The 22,989-nt window shown below is 39.6% G+C and overlaps 1 protein-coding gene across 1 annotated transcript; it reads right to left on the reverse strand.

The window, feature by feature from the left end:
- Positions 1–218: 218 nt before the first annotated feature.
- LOC308248081 (peroxisomal trans-2-enoyl-CoA reductase-like) lies at positions 219–22,374 on the reverse strand. The gene is made up of 8 exons (XM_080668061.1): positions 22,189–22,374; positions 15,417–15,550; positions 14,932–15,097; positions 11,842–11,923; positions 11,295–11,391; positions 9,355–9,465; positions 3,920–4,031; positions 219–745 (listed from the first exon to the last, which is right to left on the reverse strand). The coding sequence occupies exons 1-8, from the start codon at positions 22,310–22,312 to the stop codon at positions 660–662; spliced, it is 912 nt and encodes a 303-aa protein (XP_080524187.1). The 5' UTR covers positions 22,313–22,374; the 3' UTR covers positions 219–659.
- Between the last annotated feature and the right edge of the window lie 615 nt (positions 22,375–22,989).

The following is a 22,989-nucleotide window of genomic DNA, read 5'->3' on the forward strand; positions in this document are numbered from 1 at the left end:
AAGTGGGCAAGCCCGTGCCCTCCCAACGAGGTTTGGATGTCAGCTGGGAGGTGGGGTGGGGGGAATAGGGAGCTTCATCTCAGTCCCAATAAATTAGGAGTTGTTCCTGGAAACTGCTATTTCCATGTTCTTTAAAGTCCTCTTTACTTCCTACTAGCCAGTCTTTTGCGTTAAGAAGGTTTATAGAAATTCGACTTCATGAAAACAAACCACACATTGATAGTTACCATAAAGCTTTATTGGTCCAAAAGTGTTTGCCAGGTAAAATGAGTCATTATATAACTCCAGTTGTTGGAATCACAGTGGTGTAGCAATTTAGATTTATTACAATTAAACATTTTAGGAGATCATGATATCTCTATTATTTATTAGAAAGTATTCCACTCCTCAAAAAACTTTTTTAGAATTGAAAGTATAATCATAAAGTATGTTAATTTCCATTCTTAATTTTTTTTTTAAAGAGTACAGATTAAATGGTATTAGTTGGGACTTAAAAATGCATTTATTTCAGGAATCGTTTTGCGTAGCCAAAATTGAAAACATTAAAAAAACACAAAGTGATTTTTCCATACAAATTACATGCTCCTATAAATTACAAAAATGCATTCTTAAGATGATAAGGCATTTGGGGACGAAAGTCACCTCCTTCTTTCTTTAGTTTAGAGATTGGCTTTACGCTGTAAAGACTCTTTCATCCTTTTGACAACAGAAAGGTCTCCTGTTCCCTCCGGCCAGTTGTCATGATCTGTTAAGTAAGTGGAAAACCTCATGTCACTTGCAAATCTATTAACCTTACAAGTCCTCCCAGTTTCCACCAAACCCTCTTGTTATTTTCCCTGGTTCACCCCTTTTCTCAGAAAAAAAAAGAAATTATTAGGACAAGTAGCACAGGTTTTGAGAAAATCCTGGGTTTGAGTCCCAGCTCTGCCACTTACTAGCTTTTCAGAATTGGGAGAAGTTACTCTTTCAGAACCTCGGTTTTCTCATCTATTAAAGGGATAACCACATCTATCTTTTCAAGTTGTGAGAATTAAATGTGACATCCTATGTACAGCACTTGGCATACTGGAGACATTCAATAAATATTACTTCCTTAATAATGTTGATTTTAAAACAACCTGCTTACTTTGTACCAGACACATCTAGTTGCCTCCCCAGCATCCAATCCCTCATCTACTCTTTCTAATAGCCTGTTTATGCCAGGAGCCAATTTCAGCATGTCATAATTACAAGAGTTTTATCAAAAGGTTGATGAAACTTGGGGGCTCAACAAGGGCTGAGTCACATGTGATTACCTGCTGGAACTTCAGGAAGGCACTTCCCCCAAACCTGAATAGGATGATTGTCTGCTGCCACACAACTCAGGGCTTCTTAATCTACATGTTATTGCCTCCTGTTGGCCAAACACCTGAACAGCTGTAGGCTATTCCCCAATTTAACAATGCTTCTGTAAACCCTACCCTTTAAAGTGTATTATCTCCACCTTGCCTTAAGACAAATTGTGTTACTAAAAAGCACGGTGTCCTGAGTCAAGGAAAAGGCCTTGAGCTCCTTTAGCTGAAGCTCCTCTGACCCCCCAATGCCTTTCAAAAATATCTTTCGTCTTTGGACTCCTTATTGAATTTACGCACAGCCTTTCTCAAGATTGCTGAACCCTTCGTAATGCTGGGACAAGAACCCTGGCATGTTTACACTTTCAATTCCAAGAGATTCTGCAGAAGTGACCACACTTACACCACTGACTGATGACTGACTGATCTAAGTCAACCAATGCACTCCATTCCCCTGACCGTGTTATTGGTTGCGGATGGTCATTTGCATAAACTGGTCCAAACCAGAGTGGATCTCAGAATTTTGTTAGAAATGTTGGAAGAAAGTCATTCCCCTCCGCGCTTTCTCTCTGTCTAAATGGATGTGAAAAAAGAAGCATGAAGCTATAGGAGCAGCAGGCAGCCATCCTGGAACCAGGAGAGTTAGTCTTAAAGACAACATCATAGAAGCAAAAACATAAGTAAGAGGGGGGAAAAAATGTCCTAGGCGAGTTCACTGAGCTGCTGAGACACGTCTCACCTGCTTCTCAGTTATTCAAGGCAACAAATTCTTTTATGGCTCAAGCAAGCTTGAGTTGCACCTGAAAGCATCCTATCTGACCCAGGGCTTTAAGTGAACATTATCTAACTTGATCCTCCCAACAGCTTACAAATTAATACTATAAGTGAACCCACCTGATGGAAGTGGAGGCTTACAGAAATTAATTTTCCCAAGGTCATGTAGCTAATAAGGATATAGCCAGCTTTCCATCACAGGCATTCTCACCAGGGCTGGCAATCGTAAAGAAAACACTACAAGGAGAGGTTAAGTATTCCTACTCATAATCTGGGGGAGTATATTCTTTAAAAATAGATGTGACTGCTTTCCTTAAACACCTAAAAAAATGGCTCAGCCTGTGTGGCTCAGTGGTTGAGCGTGGACCTATGAACCAGGAGGTCACAGTTCGATTCCTGGTAAGGACACATGCCCGGGGTTGCAGGCTTGATCTCCATGGGGGCATGCAGGATATAGCTGATCAATGAGTCTCTCTCATCATTGATCTTTCTGTCTCTCTCATCCTCTCCCTTCCTCCCTGAAAACAACAAAAAATATATTCTTTTTAAACCTAAAAAATGTTTTTGTAATGATAAAAACAGTGTTAGAATTACAAAAGAAAATCATTACACTGGAGGCCTGGAGAAGCAGCCACCTGGAGTTCTTTCCCTTTATAAAGGAAAAACAGTGCAATTCACCTTCACAAATACTACTGACTCAACTCTGGTGAGGGAAGTGGAAGTTTCTCTCCCACTCTTGCTACTTTAAATACTATCAGAAAACAATACCGCATACCATGTAGGCATTTCCCTGTTCATAACTGAGACCCTAAAAACCAAAGTATCTTATGTCCATCACCATTGATGCTATTTGTAAAGAAATATATATGGAAGGGGAAAATAATAAGTAATATTACAATTCCATACTAATCGTTATCAATGCAAAGGTCTTTACCCTTCATCAGACTGTTAGCACATGAAAAAAGTAGTTTGAACCTGGGTCCGTGATATGAAACTCAAAGACAGATGCATTACATCAACCACATTTTAATTTGCTAGCAGCCACTTAGTCAACTATCTTGAGCAACAGTTTGAATACATTTGAATTTTATATTTTCTCTGTGTTTTCAGAGTGATTAGCTTGATTGTGCCTTTTAATTTCTAAAAATTTGTTTTGTCATTTGCAAAATTAGGATATTGGACTGATTTTTTTTTAGGACCTTTCAATCCCAAAGTTCTCTGGTCTAGTCATAAGACACATACACACACACATATCTGCGAGTAATATCTACATTTGGTTGAGCCTTACAAAACTACTGTTTTAGACATCAAAAATGAATACAGTAAATTCATATGGTTTCATTTAATATATATCCCAAAGATAGTGTAAAACAGTACCATAATCCCTCTCCACCTAACATGTCTGATTCTTCTGCTCAGATATACAAGCCACTTACTGGAGGAATTAAGAGGAATTCGATCTAGAAAAACAATATGGCAGCTTGCTGCCTTTTTTCTCTCTCTTCCTTAAACATATGTACTCATATTGAGAATATTTTTCAAGGTTCAAATTCTACCAAATTACACACACAGCAAAAAAAAAAAAAAAAAAAAAAGCATTTTAAAATATGTATAAAGCTAAGTTCTATAAATAAATATATTTAGATATTTCTGTAATGAGGAATATTTCCTTTAAAAATCATATCATGAATATAAACAAGTTGCCCATTTTGATGTGCTAAAGAGAAAACTCCCATTTCTTAAGTAACTACTTAAGACATGTTGAAAAGATGAACACGAAAAGGGTAGTGACTACTCATCGCTTGACTGCTCACCTGGTACATCAAACATGTGATTATATAGAGACTGGCCCCCATCCACGTCCACCAACTGTCCGGTGATGAAGGAAGCTGCTGGAGATAGCAGGAAGCATACCAAGGGGGAGATCTGGAAATGGAAACACACACATGCTCACAGAAAAGCTGATGAGTCTCCTCTTTGCCTGCTTCCCAATCCTGAGTAAACGCATCTCAGAGCACACTACTACAACATCAATTCCAAGGTGTATGTGCACCATAAGTGGGCAGAACATAGACAGCGGCCTTTTTTTATTTGAGCTTCATGCAAATCAGGTAAGAGATTACGGTGAAGAAAGCAAGATAGGACAGAGCCTTTGATGGCATCAAATAAGTTACACAACGTGAAGACGGCAAAGTAAACACAGGACTCAATTTGGGATCTTTTCCATTTCAAACAACTCCGCTCCTTCTACGCCTTTCATTGCCCACCACAACCATACTTCTCATCACTCCCAAGTGCCTTTTATACTTGTGTCCCTGAAATAGTCAATGTGCCTTTGAACAATGACCTGGCACATACACAGGTTATGGGCTGGATCTGCAGTAGGGGGAATTCAGGAGGTGGTCATTCACTGTTTCTATTTCTCCTCTCCCTTCCTTTCCGAAATCAATAAAAACATTTTTAATTAAAAAAATAATGAAATAAAGTAAAAACTGCCACTTTTTGAATAGTAAAGAAGAATATTCACAATTATCTGAAAATGCTAATATTAATAAATGTGCCTCTGTTTCCAACTGTCCATGTGTAAGAAGCCAGATTTTCTTCATATGCTTTAATCAAAACAATGTATTGCAACAGATTGGATGCAGAGGCAGATATGAAAGTCCAGCTGTATTCTAGTAAACCATACATTAAAGATATTTGTATAAATGTAAAAAAAAAAGGTTTTCTTTTGTTTTTGAAAATGCAGCTATTTTTTATTAAAAGTAATGCTGCTGCCCAGTTGGAGTGACTCAGTGGTTGAATGTCGACCTGCGGACTGCATGCAAATTGAAGAAAATACCAGAGCAGGATCCCTTTTTGTTAAAAAAAAAAAAAAAAAAAAAGTCTATAAACATGGATATTTTTGTGTGTACATAGTAAATTTCTGGAAATATATACATCAAACTGATAATGAAAGGTAGTTCTAGAAATTAAAACACATTTTCTTCAAGAATGTTATGGTTTTGCTGTTATATTTAGCACTTCAATATATCTAAAAATTTTTTTGTATGTATGTGATGTGAGAGAGGGGGTCTAATTTATTTCTAAATGAACAGCGCATTGCTGCAAAACTTTTGCTGAATGTTCTATACTTTCCCCATAGATCTGAAATGCTGCTTATATCCTACAAACTCCCATAGATACATGGTACTGATACAAGAGTCCATTAAATTCCACTAATTTTTATCTATTCCAGTACCAGTACCAGATGTTGTAAATAAGTAATTCATTAGAGTATGTTTTGATGTCAGCAAGATCAAATCCCCCCATTATTCTTTTTCAACACATTTTTGGCTTTTTTTGCATAAACATTTTTCTAAACAAACTTCAGAATCAGTGTGTTAAATTCCAAAAATGTATTAAATGTATACATTAATTTAGAAAAACTTGATTTCAATAACATTGATTCTCTCCATTGAGGAAGATGACATGTCTCTCTATTCTGGTCTTTAGTATTAAAATGTTTTTTGTTCAGAGCTAAGTAGACTCCAGGTATTCTAGTTTTTATTATTATTATGGAAATGATAACTTTATTTTCATTACATTTTAAGATTGATATAGCTAACATTTACAAAAACTATTAATTTTTTCATACTTAAATCTGACCACCTTACAAAAGTTGTGTATGGAATGTCATATAGTTATAATAGTCTGACTTGCTTAGGGTCCTGCCATGTGATAATATAACGTAGCTAGAAAACTCACTGAAACAATAAAAACACGCTCTTCTTAATTCACACTGCATTTGCTCCTGAATAAAGACTGCTGTGAGCGCCCTAGCCAGTTTGGCTCAGTGGATAGAGTGTCGGCCTGCGAACTGAAAGGTCCCAGGTTTGATTCTGGTCAAGGGCACATGCCCAGGTTGTGAGCTCAATCCCTAGTGTGGAGTGTGCAGGAGGCAGCCCATCAGTGATTCTCTCTCATCAATGATGTTTCTCTCTCTCTCTCTCCCTCTCCCTTCCTCTCTGAAATCAATAAAAATATATGTTAAAAAAACAACACACTGCTGTGAGCATTCCAAGTTATAGTGGGGAAGGGGATGCAATAAGAATAGGGCAACAGGAAACCAAGATGGTGGCATAGGTAAGCACCTAAACTGCTGCCTCGCACAGCAATTTCAAAACTACAACTAAAAGACAGAACGGACATCATTCAGAACCACAGGAAGGCTGGCTGAGTGGAAATTCTACAACTAGAAGGAAAGAGGAAAGCTCACGAAGAATCAGAGGAGCGGCAAAGGGCTGAGGTACAGAAACGCGTGCGGAGAGGAAGGGCGACTGAGAGTGCCTGGCTGACTTTCTCTGGCAGGAGGGGGAAGGAAGCCCCCGACTGCATTGAAACCCAGTTCCGGGCGAAACCCCATGGACCCAGGCTCATACAGGGAGAGTGTGGACTATCAGGTAGAGAGAAAGGCACACGGAAACTCGGAGACCCAGGGGAGCTGCGGCGGGTCTGTAGGCACGCCCACACGAGTGCTCACAGAGAAAGCTGAATGCAGAGGTTGCCGCAGGCATTCCCTAGCGAAGGGAGTCGGAAGCTCCTGATTGCACTGAACCCCAGTTCCAGGAGAGCCCCTAGGGACCCACGCTCTTACAGGGGGAATCTGGAAATCTGGACTGTCAGGCTGAAACTCAGGGGAGTTGCCGAAGGCAGAGGTCTGGGGGCATGCTTGCAAGGGCAAGGCTGACAGGAAGGCAAGACTGTCTGCTCTGCCCTGAGAATCCGCCCCATCCAAGCTGAGCACAGAGACTTTTGCAATTTTGCAGGTCTAATCCTATAAGGCTGTCTCCAGCACTGAACTTCTCCCAGTGTAGACACAGCTGATCCTCACAGCCAACTGACCTGGAGGTCTATTCCTCCCAGTGATACCAACAGCAATGAAAACTTAACTACAACAAGGTTGTACACACAGTCCACAAAGGGGTGCACCAAGAGTGTCCACCTCAGGTTAACTGAGGAGGCCGACCCACTGGGCCATATAGGAAACCTAGCACACAAAGCTACCCTACCAACGCAGGGAAGCAACGAAAATGTGAAGGCAAAGAAACAGGTGACAAACGAAAGAAATGGAGGAAAACAAACGACTTGATATAGAATTCAAAACCACAGTTATAAGGCTTTTTGAGAATATCCTAGAAAAGGCCGATAAATTTAGCGAGACCCTCGAGGATATGAAAAAGGACCAACTAGAAAGTAAACATACACTGACTGAAATAAAAAATGTTATACAGAGACCCAACAGCAGACTAGAGAAGGGGTCCTCAAACTTTTGAAACAGGGGGCCAGTTCACTGTCCCTCAAACCGTTGGAGGGCCAGACGATAGTTTAAAAAAAAAAATGATGAACAAATTCCTATGCGCACTGCGGGCCCGGGACGAGTCGGCTGCTAAGCAGGACAGGCAGCAGCACCCGGCGGGCCAGATAAATGTCCTCGGTGGGCCGCATGTGGCCCACGGGCTGTACTTTGAGGACCCCTGGACTAGAGGAATGCAAGAATCAAGTCAAAGATTTAAAAAACAAAGAAGCAAAAAACACTCAACCGGAAAAGCAAAAACAAAAAGAATCCAAAAAGTTGAAGATAGTGTAAGAAGCCCCTGGGACAACTTCAAGCATACCAACATCCGAATTATGGGGGTGCCAGAAGAAGACAGAGAGCAAGATACTGAAAACCTATTTGAAAAAATAATGACTGAAAATTTCCCCTACCTGGTGAAAGAAATAGACTTACAAGTCCAGGAAGCGCACAGAACTCCAAACAAGAGGAATCCAAAGAGGACCATACCAAGACACATCATAATTAAAATGCCAAGGGCAAAAGACAAAGAGAGAATATTAAAAGCAGCAAGAGAAAAACAGTTAATTACCTACAAGGGAGCACCCATACGATTGTCAGCGGATTTCTCAACAGAAACTATGCAGGCCAGACGGGAGTGGCAAGAAATATTCAAAGTGATGAACAGCAAGAACCTAAACCAAGATTACTCTACCTAGCAAAGTTATCATTCAGAATGGAAGGTCACACAAAGAGCTTCACAGATAAGAAAAAGCTAAAGGAGTTCATCACCACGAAACCAACATTATATGAAATGCTGAAAGGTATTCTTTAAGAAGAGGAAGAAGGAAAAAGTAAAGAGAAAAATTATGAACAACAAATACATATCAACAAGTGAACCTAAAAATCAAGTGAATTAAAAATCTGAGTAACAAAATAAACTGGTGACTATAATAGAATCAGGGGCATAGAAAGGGAGTGAACTGATCATTCTCAGGGGGAAAGGGGATGGGGGGTGCAGGACGAGACTGGACAAAAACTCGTACACCTATGGATGAGGACAGTGTGGGGGAGGTAAGGCAGAGGGTGGGGTGAGAACCGGGTGGAGGGGACCTATGGGGGAGAAAAGGAGAAACAATTGTAATAATCTGAACAATAAAGATTTATTAAATTAATAAAAAAGAATAGAGCAACAGTTGTCTAATAATAATTCACCTCACTAGCTATAGATAAGTCGTTTTCTTACAGATCCTGGGAAACTGGAGGATGAAACAAGGCTGTAAAAAGAGAAGATGCCTCCGTGGGTCCATTACTCAGAAAAGAAATGCATTTTGAGAACAGACCAAGGACAGGACATGCTTTGATTTGGTTGCTGTGCCTGGACCCTGACCCCCTCCGGGAGTTTAACTCAGGAACTGACCATTCTCAAGTCCCAGGAACAGGCTGAGCTATGTGTAACATCATAGAAAATTGGCCACCTTGTTATCGGACTTGGAGCTCCTGAAGGCCGGACTGCAGATTCTACCCATCCCTTTCCACGTTACACTTGTACCGTGCAGCTGCACGTAGCTATCTTCTCCCTCGTGTGTACACATCAGCCAACTGGTGAGGGGGTCAGAGCAGATTTTTGAGGATGACCTGCCCCTTTCCCATACAGCCAGCATTATTGGCATAAACGCTCATATCTCATTCAACCCTGTCTCTGCTTAATTGGCTCAAGGAGTGACAGGTAGCCCGGACCGCTTGGTTGTCCGGTTACAAAAGCACAACCAGGATATTCCCCCAGATCCAGAAAGTTCCAGGGAAATGATTTGGTGGCAGTGGGAACTATCATCTCTAACAGCCCACCACACTATGTAAAAAGATACCAAAATGTTACTAAGTTCCAAAGTATGAAATAAAGTCATCCTAATCAGTGTTAGAAATATACCATACCTCCTCAGGAACTCCAAGTCTTTTAGCTGGAATATTCTGATAGGCCCTTCCAAATAAATCTTTTGCCAAATCACCATAGTTGTCATAAGCAGTCTGGGAATAAATGATTCCCTATATTTATATATAAAATAAAAACAAAATAAAGTACATACGATTAAATTTTAATTGTAAAGACATCAAGACAGTCTATCAACCAATACCAAAAATTAAGTGGCTTAAGCGTAATAGAAAAGGTGACAATGCTAATATTGAGAAAATTTAATAGTGGTTGACTACTATAAATGAATTATTTGAATGCTCATTTTGTGACCTCTCCTTCCTTAATAACCAGTTAAGCCCTGGATTTTTTTCATAAAAGACTTGGTTTCTGAATGATAATTATATGAGCAGATAACTGGGCTCTTAACTGGGACAAACCATGAGACAGAGGAGTCTATTTTATCTTCCACTGGGCTTCTCTGTTTCACAACACAAGACTGGGCCATGGTTATGCGAGACTTAGAAAATGCCATATTGACATGGTTTTTCACCTAAAGTAAAATCACAAATAAAGCATGTGAATCTAATATAAAGAAACGAAAAATGTAATTGTTCAAGAATTCTTCAATATAGCTTTCATGGATTTATAAAGCCAAGAAAAGTACTCAAAACCTGTATAACACAGGATAAAGCTATTTGTTACTGGCTCAAAACTACAACAGAGATTATAGGGAGGAGGAGAGGAACAGGAGGTGTAAAAGATGAGGAAATTGCGTGGTATTACTCCAAATGATAGGGGGATATCCTGGTTTCCCATTAAACAATTTGCAACCTTTTGATTAAAGAGGATGACATCTTCTAGAAGTATTAAGTTTTAGACCTTAAACCTAAAAATGTCTCAGGAGGAAAAACATGACTTCAATAAGTTGTTTATTACACTAACAATCCACTAAAGGTTTTCAAGAAATGTACTTGTGGAGGCCAGTAATGTAAGGTAGCTGAATTAAGAATGGAACTAATATTTAATTCATCTGTAAATATTTGCATGTAATTTGAGTAAGGTAAAGTAAGCTATGAAGGACTAAAGGGAAATGAAGTTTCTGGCTATGGGCCTGTAATTTGTTAAATAGGAGATTTTCTACTAACGTCAACAAGTCAGTTCATGCTTAGTTCCCACTAAGTAGCATGGACAACAATATCTATAGGTAGTATAAAGATGGAGTTACAGATAATATCCACAGATATTACAGAGTTTCAGATTGAGGAACGATTCCTATATTTTAACAATGACCAGGAAACAACACAGAGAAGTGCATTTGAGCTGACTTTTACAGGATGAGTGAAATGTTTCATTTAATGTCTCAGTACATGGCCAACGTGTAATACTCAAGAAAGCTTAAGCTATATCTTCATACAAAAATGATAGTTTTTAAAGTTGAACATATTGTGATTTTCCCCACATCACTTACATTAGGTTTCAGATAAATTTTCTCTTTACTTCTAGTTGCTCTTTAACTGGGAGTTTCTTCCTAAAACTTTGACTTTAAGTTTTTCTCTCTCTCTCTCTTAATAAAAGATTAATATTAAACCAAGAAATAACAAAACATTCCAGAAAAATTCATTCTTTAAAGTAGCGATTTTTCAAACTTCACAGTGCATTTGAGAGTTTCTTGGGGGGTTTTTAAAAATACTGACGCTGTGATTCCACAGTTTGGAGCCAAGCTTACATATTACTATTTTTTAATAATTTCACAGATAATTCTAATATACAGCCAGGATTGAGAATCATTGGCTTAATTTAACCTTAACAATCTAATCAAAGAATACTGGTAAATCAAAGAATATACATATCCGTTTTCAAAAGCCAATCTTTTCTAGTATTCAGAAGCAACAAATACCTTTATCAACAACATAAACGGAATCAGAAGAGCACAATTTTTTCCTATAGAACATTTACTTACAGGGGCAACACAGTTGATCCTTACTCCACTGCTGGCCCATTCCAAAGCCAAGGTTTTGGTGAGGTTGTATACACCTTCTCTGGCAGCTCCACTATGCCTTTAAAAGACAAAAATATAAACACTATAATTAGCTTTTGCTGAATGTTTCTCTTATTAACTAAACTGACAGGTGTGTCAATGGCCTTTCAGAACCCCACAAGATCATTCTTGTCATGAAACTGTGTTTGATCTGTCTGAACAATGGGAAAGAACTGGGTCCTCCCATATTAGAGCCAAACTACAGCTGTCTGATTGTCAAATCTCACTATGTAGGCCCACATAACATTCCCCCAATTCACAGGGACTTAAGAGGAATATTGAAAAAATTTTTATTATGAAGAAATACAAATTGGTAATTTGAGGGTTACAAGTGTGCTTGTTACGAGTCTTTTTGGCGTGCACACAGTAAATTTTTTACTGATTATGATTTCAGTGATTGTTTTGTTTGTTTTACTTTGGCTATTTCTGAACCTTTGACACATAGGAAAAAATATATAAAAATGCTTACGCAAATCCAGGAAATCCATTTTTTGTAAGCATAGTGATATTAACAATGGATCCTCCATGTTCTCTCATCCAAGAGCTGTAAACTGAAGGAAACGGACAGATGACCATCATATCAAACAGTGTGCTGACCCTTCTCTGGTCCCCTGTTCCAGCATGCTGCTTTTGTGGTATGTTTTAAATCCATATTTATATGTATTTTCTTCTTTAAGCCTGGCTGAGGTACAATTTACACATCATAAAAGCCATCTACTTTATGTGTACAATTTAATAATTTTTAAAAATATACAGAGTTGCCCTGGCCAGTGTGGCTCAGTTGGTTGGAGTGTCATCCTGTGCACCAAAAGGTTGCTGGTTCCATAGTGGTCAGGGCACATGCCCAGGTTGCGGGCTCAATCCCTGGTAAGGAGTGTGCAGGAGGCAGCCCATCGACGTTCCACTCTTACATTGATGGTCCTCTTTCTCTCTCCCTCTCCCTTCCTCTCTCTCTACAAATCAATAAAATCCTTTAAAAATATATGCAGAGTTGTACAACTATCAACACAATACAGTTTTAGAACATTTCCATCACCCCCAAAAGTTCCTCTGTGCCCATTTGCAGCCAAATGCATCCCTGGGCAAATACTCATTCATTTTCTGTTTCTGTAGATTCCACTCTTTTGTATATTTCACATCAATGGAATCACACAATATGTGGTCTTTTACGTCTGCCTTCTTAGAATAATGTTTGTGAGGTTCATCCACATTGTAACACATATTATGAGTTCCTTTTTGTTGTTGAATAGTACTCCATTGTATGGACACGCCACATTTTATTCATCCATTCACCAGTTGATGAACATTTGGATTATTTCAACTTTGGGGTGATTTATGAAGACACATGCTTTTGTTCCTCTCAGGTTAAGGGTAAAATCGCATTCATATGGTAACTCTATGTTTAGCTTTCCAGGGAACTGCCAAACTTTTTCAGTGTCTTCACTATGTTATATTCCTACCAGAAATGCATGAGGACGGCAGTTCCTCCACATTATTATTGTCTGACTTGCTGATTACAGCCATTCTAGTGGAAATGAGGTGGTACCTCACTGAGGTTTTGATTTCCATGTCCTTAGTGACCAATTGTGCTGAGCATCTCTAATGCGCTTATTAGCTTTTCATAAATCTTTTTTGGTGAAATATCTACTCCAATCTTTTTTTCCACTTTTTAATTGGGGTGCTTTCTTATTATCAAATTGTAAAAGTTCTTCATATATTCCGGATACAAGTTCTTTATCAGATATGTGATTTAGAAAATTTTCTCCCAGTCTGTGGCTTCTCTTTTCACATTCTTAAAGGTGTCTTTTGAAGCATAAACATGTTTAATTTCAAGTCTAGTTTATCAATTTTATATTTTATGGATATATGGGAATTTTGGTGGTGCTTCCCAGGAATCCTTGCCTAACCTAAGATCAGAAAGATTTTCTCCTTTGTTGACTTCTAAAAATTTCAGAATTTTACTTTTTCCACGATCCATTTTGGACTATTAGTTAACTTTTATTTATAGTGTGAGGTAAGGGTCTTTTTGTATGTGGAGATCCAACTGTCCCAGTACCATTTGTTGAAAAGACTATCATTTCCCCATAGAATTGTTGGCACCTTTGACAAAAATCAACTGATCACAGATATAGTTTTATTTCTGGACTCTCAATACTTTTCCACTTATCTACACATCTATCCTTATGCCAGTACCATGGTGTTTTAAAATCAAGAAATATAAGTCCTCCAAATTTCTTCTTTTGTAAAATTGTTTTGGCTAATCTGGGTCCGTTGCATTTCCATATACAGTATACTTTGTTTCTTTTTTCTTTGTTTCCCTTACACAAGAACATATATCAGAAAAAAATATGGCTAAGAGAAATGTCAGAGATTTTACTGCCTATGTTTAATTCTAGGAGTCTTATGGTTTTGAGCCATACATACAAGTCTTTAATCCACTTAAGAGTTTATTCTTGTATATGGTATAAAAAGGTTATCTAGTTTGATTTTTTTGCTTGCAGCTGTCCAATTTTCCCAACATAATTTATTGTATAGACTATCTTTACCCCATTGTATGTTCCTGCCTCCTTTGTCATATACTAACTGTCCATATAGGTATGGGTTTATTTCTGGGCTCTCTATTCTGTTCCATTGATCTATGTGTCTCTTTTTATACTAGTACCATGCGATTTTGATTACTATAGACTTGTAGTATAGTTTGATATCAGGTAGAATAAAACCTCCAACTTTGCTCTCTTTTTATCAAGATCACTGTGTCTATTAGGGGTCTTTTGTGGGTCCACATAAATTTTATTTTTTTAATTTATTTTTATTGATTTCAGAGAGGAAAGCAGAGGGAGAGAGAAATAGAAACATCAGTGATGACAGAGAATCATTGGTCAGCTGCCTCCTGCATGCCCCCTACAGGGGTTCAAGCCTACAACCTGGGCATGTGCCCTTGACTGGAATTGAACCTGGGACCCTTCAGTCCACAGGCCGACGCTCTATCCACTGAGCGAAACCCATCAGGGCTCCACATAAATTTTGGATTATAATTCTGTGAAATATGCTATTGGTATTTTGATAGAAATTACATTAAATCTATAGATTGCTTTGGGTAGTACAGACATTTTAATGATTGAAACATAACCTGTAATCCAAAGACAATGCCATGCTAATTAATTGTTAGTCGAAAGAATGTGGACTCTGTCTGGTATTCTTCCCAAGGACCTTACTGAATTAACAGGTCCTTATAACAGATTTATTTCTTAAAAACAAAGTAAGTGTTAGAGTTTTCTTTAATTTTATAAACAACTCTGTAGTTATCTCTTTGTACAGATCCTTAATAATTTTCTCATGGTAAATTCACAAAATTATAAGATCAAAAGATATCCATATTTTATAAATACTGCCAAATTACTAGCCAGAAATGTAGCAATTTACAGTCCTGTGTGTGAGTAAATCAGGGCAGGGAATGTTGATAACGAGCTTTCTGAGCCCCTAACAGTTTCTCTTTCAGGATTCTCTATGATCTTTAAACAAAGACACCTTGAATTTTGGGGTTAGTGATCACACTTGCCTGCTTTGCACATATAGAAGGTGCCTGTCAGGTTGGTTTCAATCACAGCATGCCATCCCTTTGCACTGATGTGGTCAGCAGGAGACGTGAACTGGCCTCCTCCATTGTTTACCAAGAAATCAATCTTACCATAAGTATCTAAGGTGGATTTGACCAAATTATTTACCTAAAGAAAAACATTAAAAGTAAACTGGTTAATGACCTAATTTGCTACTTGGATGGATGGTTTACTCCAGGAGAGCTTACAATCTCTCAGCACAATGTCCACAGATCATAAAGCTAGATGTATAATTTTGCTTCCCTTCCTCTCTCCTTCTCCTGAGGCAACTTACTCAATGGACCATTAGCAAAGAACCTCCTTCACAGGCTCTGCTTCTCCTGAACCTCATCTGAGGCAGGTAACATGAGAAAACCTAAAGCACAGTCAAGTTTAGGAACCACTGCTATAGATGAAAAATGAATAAAAATGGACATAGTTGCAATACCTCCTCTTCCTTACGGATGTCGCATTTTATGGGAGTGACTTGAGACTGGTTGGTGAGAGGCAGGGTGGTCTTCAGTTCGTCTGCAGTAGATTTTAATACATCAAACTTACGGGACGAAATAACTACATTACAACCTGAGGAAAGAAACAGCCAAAGGACAAGTAAATATGCTTTCATTGGTTGGCAAAATCCCACAAATAATCATGTTTACCAAATATTTCATGTGTTCCCATAAAAACAATGAATTGGGACTTCTGCTTCTGGTCAAGATGGAGTAACAGGAACTGGATTACTATCAAATCAATGAACATATCCTTAGGTGAGGATGAAAAAACAAACAAACACTCCCATCTGTAACTCTTCCTAAATCCATATTAAGAAATTGAGCATCTTTAAAAAAATAACAACAACAACAAAAAAAAACACAGCAACAACAAAACAACAATAACTCAGGATACTAAAGTGATTAACGCCTGACTTTGTCCAAGGCCTCAGAAAAGACAAGCAGTGAGCCTTGCTGGTTATCCCAGTGGATAGAGCATCGGCCTGCATACCAAAGGGTCCTGGGTTTGATTCTGGTCAAGGGCACGTACCTGGGTTGTAGGATCCTCCCTGGCCTGGGCCCTGGTGGGGGCCTTGTGTAGGAGGCAACCAATCGATGTGTTTCTCTCACATTGCTGTTTCTATCTTTCCCTCTTTCTTCCACTCACCCTAAAAATCAATGGAAAAATATCCTCGGGTGAGGATTAACAAAAAACAAACAAAAAAAGACATAGAGTGAAAATATAAGTAGGATTTATCAAATCAAACATTTTCTAAATTAACACTGCCTATTATCTGAGCCCCGAATGCTTCAGCAAAGTTATGCAATACAAGTAGAGCTCGTCTGAAACACAACTTTTTTTTAACTGATATAGCTTGTACTACATACAAACGGTAACCCACTCCACCATTCTTTTGACATTGTTTCTGTAAATGATGACTTGTATATTCACAGGTAGCTGCTGATAAACTGCCTGTTTGCTTCAAGGATTCTAGGGGCTAACTCAAAGGAAGCTAAGTCCAGGCTTCAGGCATTTTGGCTCCAGATTTGCTTACCTTCCAGATCATCACTTGATTGGCTCCAAGACCATTATTGGAGCAGACTGTGCCAACTGGCACACAGCACCTTCAAAGAGACCCCACAACCCCTCTGGTCACGTTTGTTCTGCCTTCCCCTTCCCTGTCCATAAAAACCACTGCCTGCACTGAGATGCTAAGATAGTATTTGTGATGAGAGTCCTCCATCTTCACAAGGTGCCGGCTCTTGAATAAACCTGCTTTCTTTCCATCAGTGCCTGTCTCTAGAGTATTGGCTTTCAAGCAGCAGGCAGCCAAACCTGGGTTCAGTATTAAAACTTGAACTAGTGTGCAAAGGTATTACAAGAAAAAAAAAAACAAAAAAAACTGCAATGCTGGGCCGAACACTAGAAATCCAAATTTCCATTAAAGGAATGCTTAAGTAAATTATTGAACACCCATTCTATGGAATACGACATAACTTTGAAAAGAATGAGATACTACCATATGTACTAGCCTGGAATGAAAAAAGTTACAGAGCAGTAAAAATACTGTGGTCCCAGTTTTGAAAGTAACATAATATACATGTGTGTGTATATGTGGGCATTTGGGTGGATTCACAGCAAATCTCCAAGGAGATTTAGAATAAGAGCAAAATGGGGAAACTAATTTTCTTCTTTTATATACTTCAATACTACTTGAATTTATTACAGTGTACTCATGTTATCTTATAATAAACTAGAAATGCATTAAATATAATTCTTCTCCAAATCCTACACTAAATAATTTGAATAAACATTTTATTTTTGTTTATATGAGTAGCTAGAGAAATCCAGAAAGCTATACTTGTTTAGATATAAGTTAGAGAACTAACTTGCAGATAAGGAGTTATTTCTACATCAGGCATTTGCTTTCCTTCTTGGGCTGACACTGATTCCTTTCAATCTTCAAATCAAAGTATGACATTTATTAAGCACTTTCTAGGTTCCTGGTGTTGGTAATAGCTTTGCTGTAAACCCCACAGGCTTTTGTTTGTTTCTTTGTTTTATAATGTAAATTTAAGCTTTGATTGTCAAGGCATCCAATTCAAAGAAGGCTATGTCAAATAAATACAGTGCCAGCCACAGGACTAGATAAAGAGCCAGGTCACCTCCCCTCACTCAGGCTCCTCTGTATTAGAGATCTTGGTTGATTTCAATAACTGACTATTTGAGCCACTTGTTATTTTCATCTCCTGCTTTTTATATTCCAACTCTTATGTGTGTTTTTTTCAATCTTCACCTGACAACATCCTTATTGAAGAGAGGAGAGGGAGAGAGGAAAGGAGGGAGAGAAGGAGGGAGGGAGAGCAAGATGAGAGAGAGAGAGAGAGAGAGAGAGAGAGAGAGAGAGAGAGAGAGAGAGAGAGAGAGAGATCAGAGAAATATCCATTGATTGCCTCCCATACACTCCCTGACTAGGAATCAAAACTGCAACCCGGGTATGTGTCCTGACCAGGGATTAAACCCACAATCTTTCAGTGTACAAAAGGGCAGTGCAACCAACTGAGTCATACTGGCCAGGGGTCAGCTCTTACGTTTCAAATTCATCTATGAAGAGTGAGCCAATGAAACCTAGGTCCCCACTCCTGACCCCAATAAAAGCAGAACCCCAAGCACTTGTGCCCCATCCCCCTCACTCCAGTGGTGCCCTCACTGTGTGGCCCCAGGTATGCTGTGTCATTTCCAGGTCCTGTAAGGAATATAAGTTTCTTTTTTCAACATTTCCTGATGGTTCTTACTAAAGGGTGTCTTATAATCATAACGAGAACCATAAAGGTGGTCCAACCTCAACATTGGTTATTGATAGGTTGACCATAACAAGCCTAGTCAGCGGAGCAAGTAAAGGTGCTGTCTTGCTTCAGGATTTCTTATTTCCATTTTACCCACTGTACCTAATGTCTGCTGTGGTTACAGAAAGAGAATGATTAACTCAAGAGCAAAGAGAAGGAACTGACTTGAATTCAACTTAAATGATCTCAGTATTCCTTGATGGAATCAGGATTCCCTGCCTAACAGCATCTATGAAACAAAGAGATTCCAATCCTGTTCATTATATCCTACTCTGGAGAGGTAGTACTTTGGCATCCTTTTGGGAAAAGGAACAGTCAGGATCATTAGGATGTGTAAGACAAAACAGCAATCAGCATTTTAAAAGCATGTCTAAAACTTCAACTTGTAATTCACACCAAAATATAGTAGCCTTCTCACTGGAAACAGAATTGGCTAGCATTTATTTGCCCAATTGGGGCTTATAACAATTTTCGGGAAATAGCATTATTAATTCCGGCATTAAAAAAAATAAAGCTTAAAAAAGTCACAATAAAAATTATTTGTATATAATTTCAATGAAGGAAATCCATTTCCAATACAATATAACATTATATATACAGGTGTTTTTTTAAGGATACAAAATACTTTTAGGGAGGCACTCATCTCTTTCACTGGAATTTCAAGAGGATCCATGGGGCCTCCAAAAGATTACAAGAGATCATTGTCCCATTATTTCATCCTGCTCTAATAAAAATCAAGCCTGCCGATGCAAATATATTGTTTGGCCAATGCAAAGTTACCAAGCAGGAGACTTCAAATATATGAAAACCCACCAAAAGTCTGCAAGGTTGAGCCAGGATCTGGCAAACCTTTGGTGAAGCCTGCAGGGTATGTGATGTCCACATGAAATGATGACAGATTCTATTTTCCTGTGAATATTCCTGATATAGAGTTTGATGTTGTGAGTGGAGTGAGTAGGTAATAAAAGCAATGATGCTATGCCAGGGCCACAAAAGAAATATTAATTTCCCTTTTTTTTCTCATTAAAGAGATAAATATTTTCATGTTTTTTGAGTTTCATTTTTAGTTTATACTATGTGACAGGCATTAGAAACACAATAGTAAGCAAAGACAGTTTACATGTTCATAAAACATTTTTAAATTAAGACAGTTTGCCCTGGCTGGGTTACTCATTTGGTTGGAGCATCGTCAAGTGCACCAAAAGCTTGTGGGTTCAATTACCGATCATAGCACATACCTAGGTTGCAGGTTCAATCAATAAGCATATCCTTTTTTTTTGGCAAAAAAATCAATAAGCATATCCTTTGGCAAGGATTAAAAAAAGATGACAATTTAATCCCCCATAATTCAAATTATTTCCAGAAAAAATAGTTGCTGTTAACAATGCTGTAAATTTCCAGTCTTTTTTGGCATATATACTATATTTTCTCATTAACAAATTGGAATATTATATTTTGTTTCGAATCCTGCTTTTTTTTTCCAAATAGAAGATATGCATTTCTCTACATAAAGTCTTCAATAGCAAGATGTTTAAATAGCAACACAGTATTTCATTGTTTTATCATTTCTCTTATAATGAATATTTAGGTTATTACCAATGTTTCCCTACTCGCCACTACTTCCTCGTACATAAATCTATGCTTGTCTCTGATAATTTTCTTAAGGTAATTCTCTAAGAGAGAAGTTACCAGGTCATACAGCATGAATATTATTAAAGCTTCTGGATTCTTTTTTTCAAATTGCCCTTTGGGAGGCTTCTAATCATTTACATTCTTGCCAGCCTTTTCACTCCATCATTTTCTTTTTTTCAATGTTTAAAAATTTTGTTAAAAACAATGTGATCTTATTATTTTGCATTTTATTGCCAATAAAGTTGATTGTTTCTCATGTACTTCTTGCCTATTTATAGTTCTTCATGGCTGGACCGGGGACCTAGTCCTGAGCTGTTCTGCTCAGGGAGAGCTGGTAGTGTGTGAGTTCGTGACTTCATGGAGGAAAGATTTCACAATATGAGTCCAAGTGACTATGAGGGTACATTTATTAAAGCTGGAAACAGTGAAACAATGAAGGACTTAGGGTAGAAGCAGCAGCAGGAGAGCCCAGGCTGGGCTGCCCTAGCTCACTGGAAAGGAGAAAGGGGGCCTTGGAGACAAGTTCAGGGGGTTAGCCTGGGAGGTGTTGCCGCTGTCCATTGCTCCCCTGGTTGCAAGTCTCCTGGGGGCACTTAGAGTTAGAATTGGGGAAGAAGAGGAGGAAGGGAATGGCATGGACATGCTCCTCTGAGGGAGAGCTCACCCTGGGTCGTTTGTCTTGAGCCTTTTTTTTTTTTTTTCTTAATTAATCCTCACCTGAGGATATTTTTCCATTAATTTTTAGAGAGAGTGGAAGGGTGGTGAAGGGACAGATAGAGAAACATCGATGTAAGAGAGACACAGGGATTGGTTGCCTCCTGCATGCACCCTGACCAAGGCCCATGCTCTATCCACTGAGCCAAACCAGCTAGGGTTGTCTTGAGGCTTTTATCTCTGTTTCCGGCGCGAGTCATAGGGGAGGCCTCAGGGGAGGGTTTCAGCAGAATATTCATCAGTTTTCCAGGTGTGTTCTTTTAGGGTCCTGGTCTCTACTGATTGGTCAGTGCCAGGGCAGGGGGTCCTCAGTAGTTGCTCCTGGTCCTGTCATTGCCCACCTGGTTTTGCGGCTTTTCTGGGCCTGGGGCTGCAATACAACTGATGCCTAGATGTTGTCTCTAAGGAGGTGACTTTCTGTATCAGGCTGTAAATTACTCAGCCAGTTTTCCACCTATCTGTCTCAGTTTCCCATTCTGAGTTCCTTTTATTCCAGAAAATTCCAGACTCTCTTTCTTCACAAGGAACACTTGAAGTTTCTTTTAAGGATCATTTTATGAAGATGTAATTTCATGTGGTTTGTGACTGGGTTGCACCGGTGGCTTCATGAAGCTCTGCCTGGGCGGGTCAGTGTGCCCCTGGCTGCACCACAGGCCGGGTGGTGGCTTCCCCCCATCCTGCTCCATTTGGTTCACCTGGTCCATATCATTAGCCAATTTTTCTAGCAGTGTGTTTGATCTTTTCCTTACGTATTTGTGAGAGCTCTTTGTATCATACATTTGTTGTATATTGTAAACATATTTTTTCATGCCCCTTTAATATTTCCTAACATTGTTTTTAATTCAATGACGATTTACATTTTTATGTGGATAGATTTATCAATTTTCTCCTTCGTGGTTTCCCTTGCTTCCTTGTTCATGTGCTGATAAAGTCCTCCCTTTAGCCCTAGGTTATTTGGCTCAGTGAATAGAGCTTCTAAAGAGTCCTAGGTTCCATCCCAGTCAAGGGCACCTACCTATGTTGCAGGCTAGATCCCCAGTCCTGGTTGGGGCTCGTGCAAAAGGCAGACACTCCATGTGTCTCTCTCACCTCGATGTTTCTCTGTCTCTCCCCCTCCCTTCCACTCTCTCTAACATTTCCCAGGGCGAAAAATTTCCTTGAGTGAGAATGAGCAAAAATTTAAAAAAAATTTTTTAAGTCCTCCCTTCACTCCTTACAGTTAATGTTATGAAAGCTCATACGATGGGAGCCTCTCAATGTTACATACTTTTCAAGTTAAATGAAGTCCTCCTGTGTCCTAACCCCTCAGGAGGCAGTCTATAGACAAGGATTCGTTTTCCATGATTAACACATGTTTCCACAGGTCTCCTTATTCCCTACTTGGGACCCAGAGCAGTTTCAATTTCTCCTACATATGTACCTCTTTGTTTTGCAACTCCACACTTTCGCAACCCGGCCTAGCGCCCCTTGCCAGCCGGCGGCGTCTCCAGGGACCCTTCGCTCCGGGTCCCCTGGCGCCGGGTCCTACTCACGTACCCAGCTGCAGGAGGTCGGTCGCGATGGCCTTTCCGATGCCCGTGCCCCCGCCGGTGACGATAGCCACTTGGTTCTGCAGCAAGCCGGCCGCCAGGCAGCTCTTGCCCTTAGCCCACACTGCCATGACAGCGGAGCCTCTGAGTGCTTCCAGGGAAGGCCAGTTCCGGTTGATGAGTTCCCTGGACCTTGGACGTGGGCAGGGCTAAGAGCCCACGTGACTGCCAGGGCCCCGCCCCGCCCCGCCCGCCGCCGCTGCAGCTGCGGAAAGACCACTCCCAGGCGGCGACTTCCTCAAAGCCGCCTCCTCTGACTGTCTCTGCCCCGGGCAGGTAGGTGCAGGTGAGATATCTCGTTTGTGTTTGTTTGTTTTTTGTTTTATATTTCGATGCCATGGGAGGTGTTGGCGGGGGTGGCAGAAGGGAAGCAGACAAAAGGCGGGAGTGTGCTGTATTTTGAAAAATTCAATCCTCAGTGCTATAGCTCTCACGGTTAATTAAAATTAAATCTCCAGGGCATCTGGGCAAAGAGAGGCTGCAGCTTGGCCCCAGGTGCTGTGTGCGGCTGGCTGGGAAGAAAAGGGGCTGGCCCAGTTGAGAGGAAGAAATCCGCTTCCAGATCCTGTCATCCTCCAGAAAGGACCCCTGGGCGGGTAGTAGCGGTGCTGGGAGGAGAGCCCTTGTGCAATTATCCGCAGACGCAAGAAAATGATTTAAAAAATTAACTCGAGCCCATCTCCACCTCCTTTCCCCCTCGTGAATGAAAGGAAGAAGCAACCTTTACCAGATTCGAGATCTGATCCAT

The sequence above is a fragment of the Plecotus auritus genome (assembly GCF_963455305.1).
Source record: "Plecotus auritus genome assembly, chromosome: 5".
NCBI lineage: Eukaryota > Metazoa > Chordata > Mammalia > Chiroptera > Vespertilionidae > Plecotus > Plecotus auritus.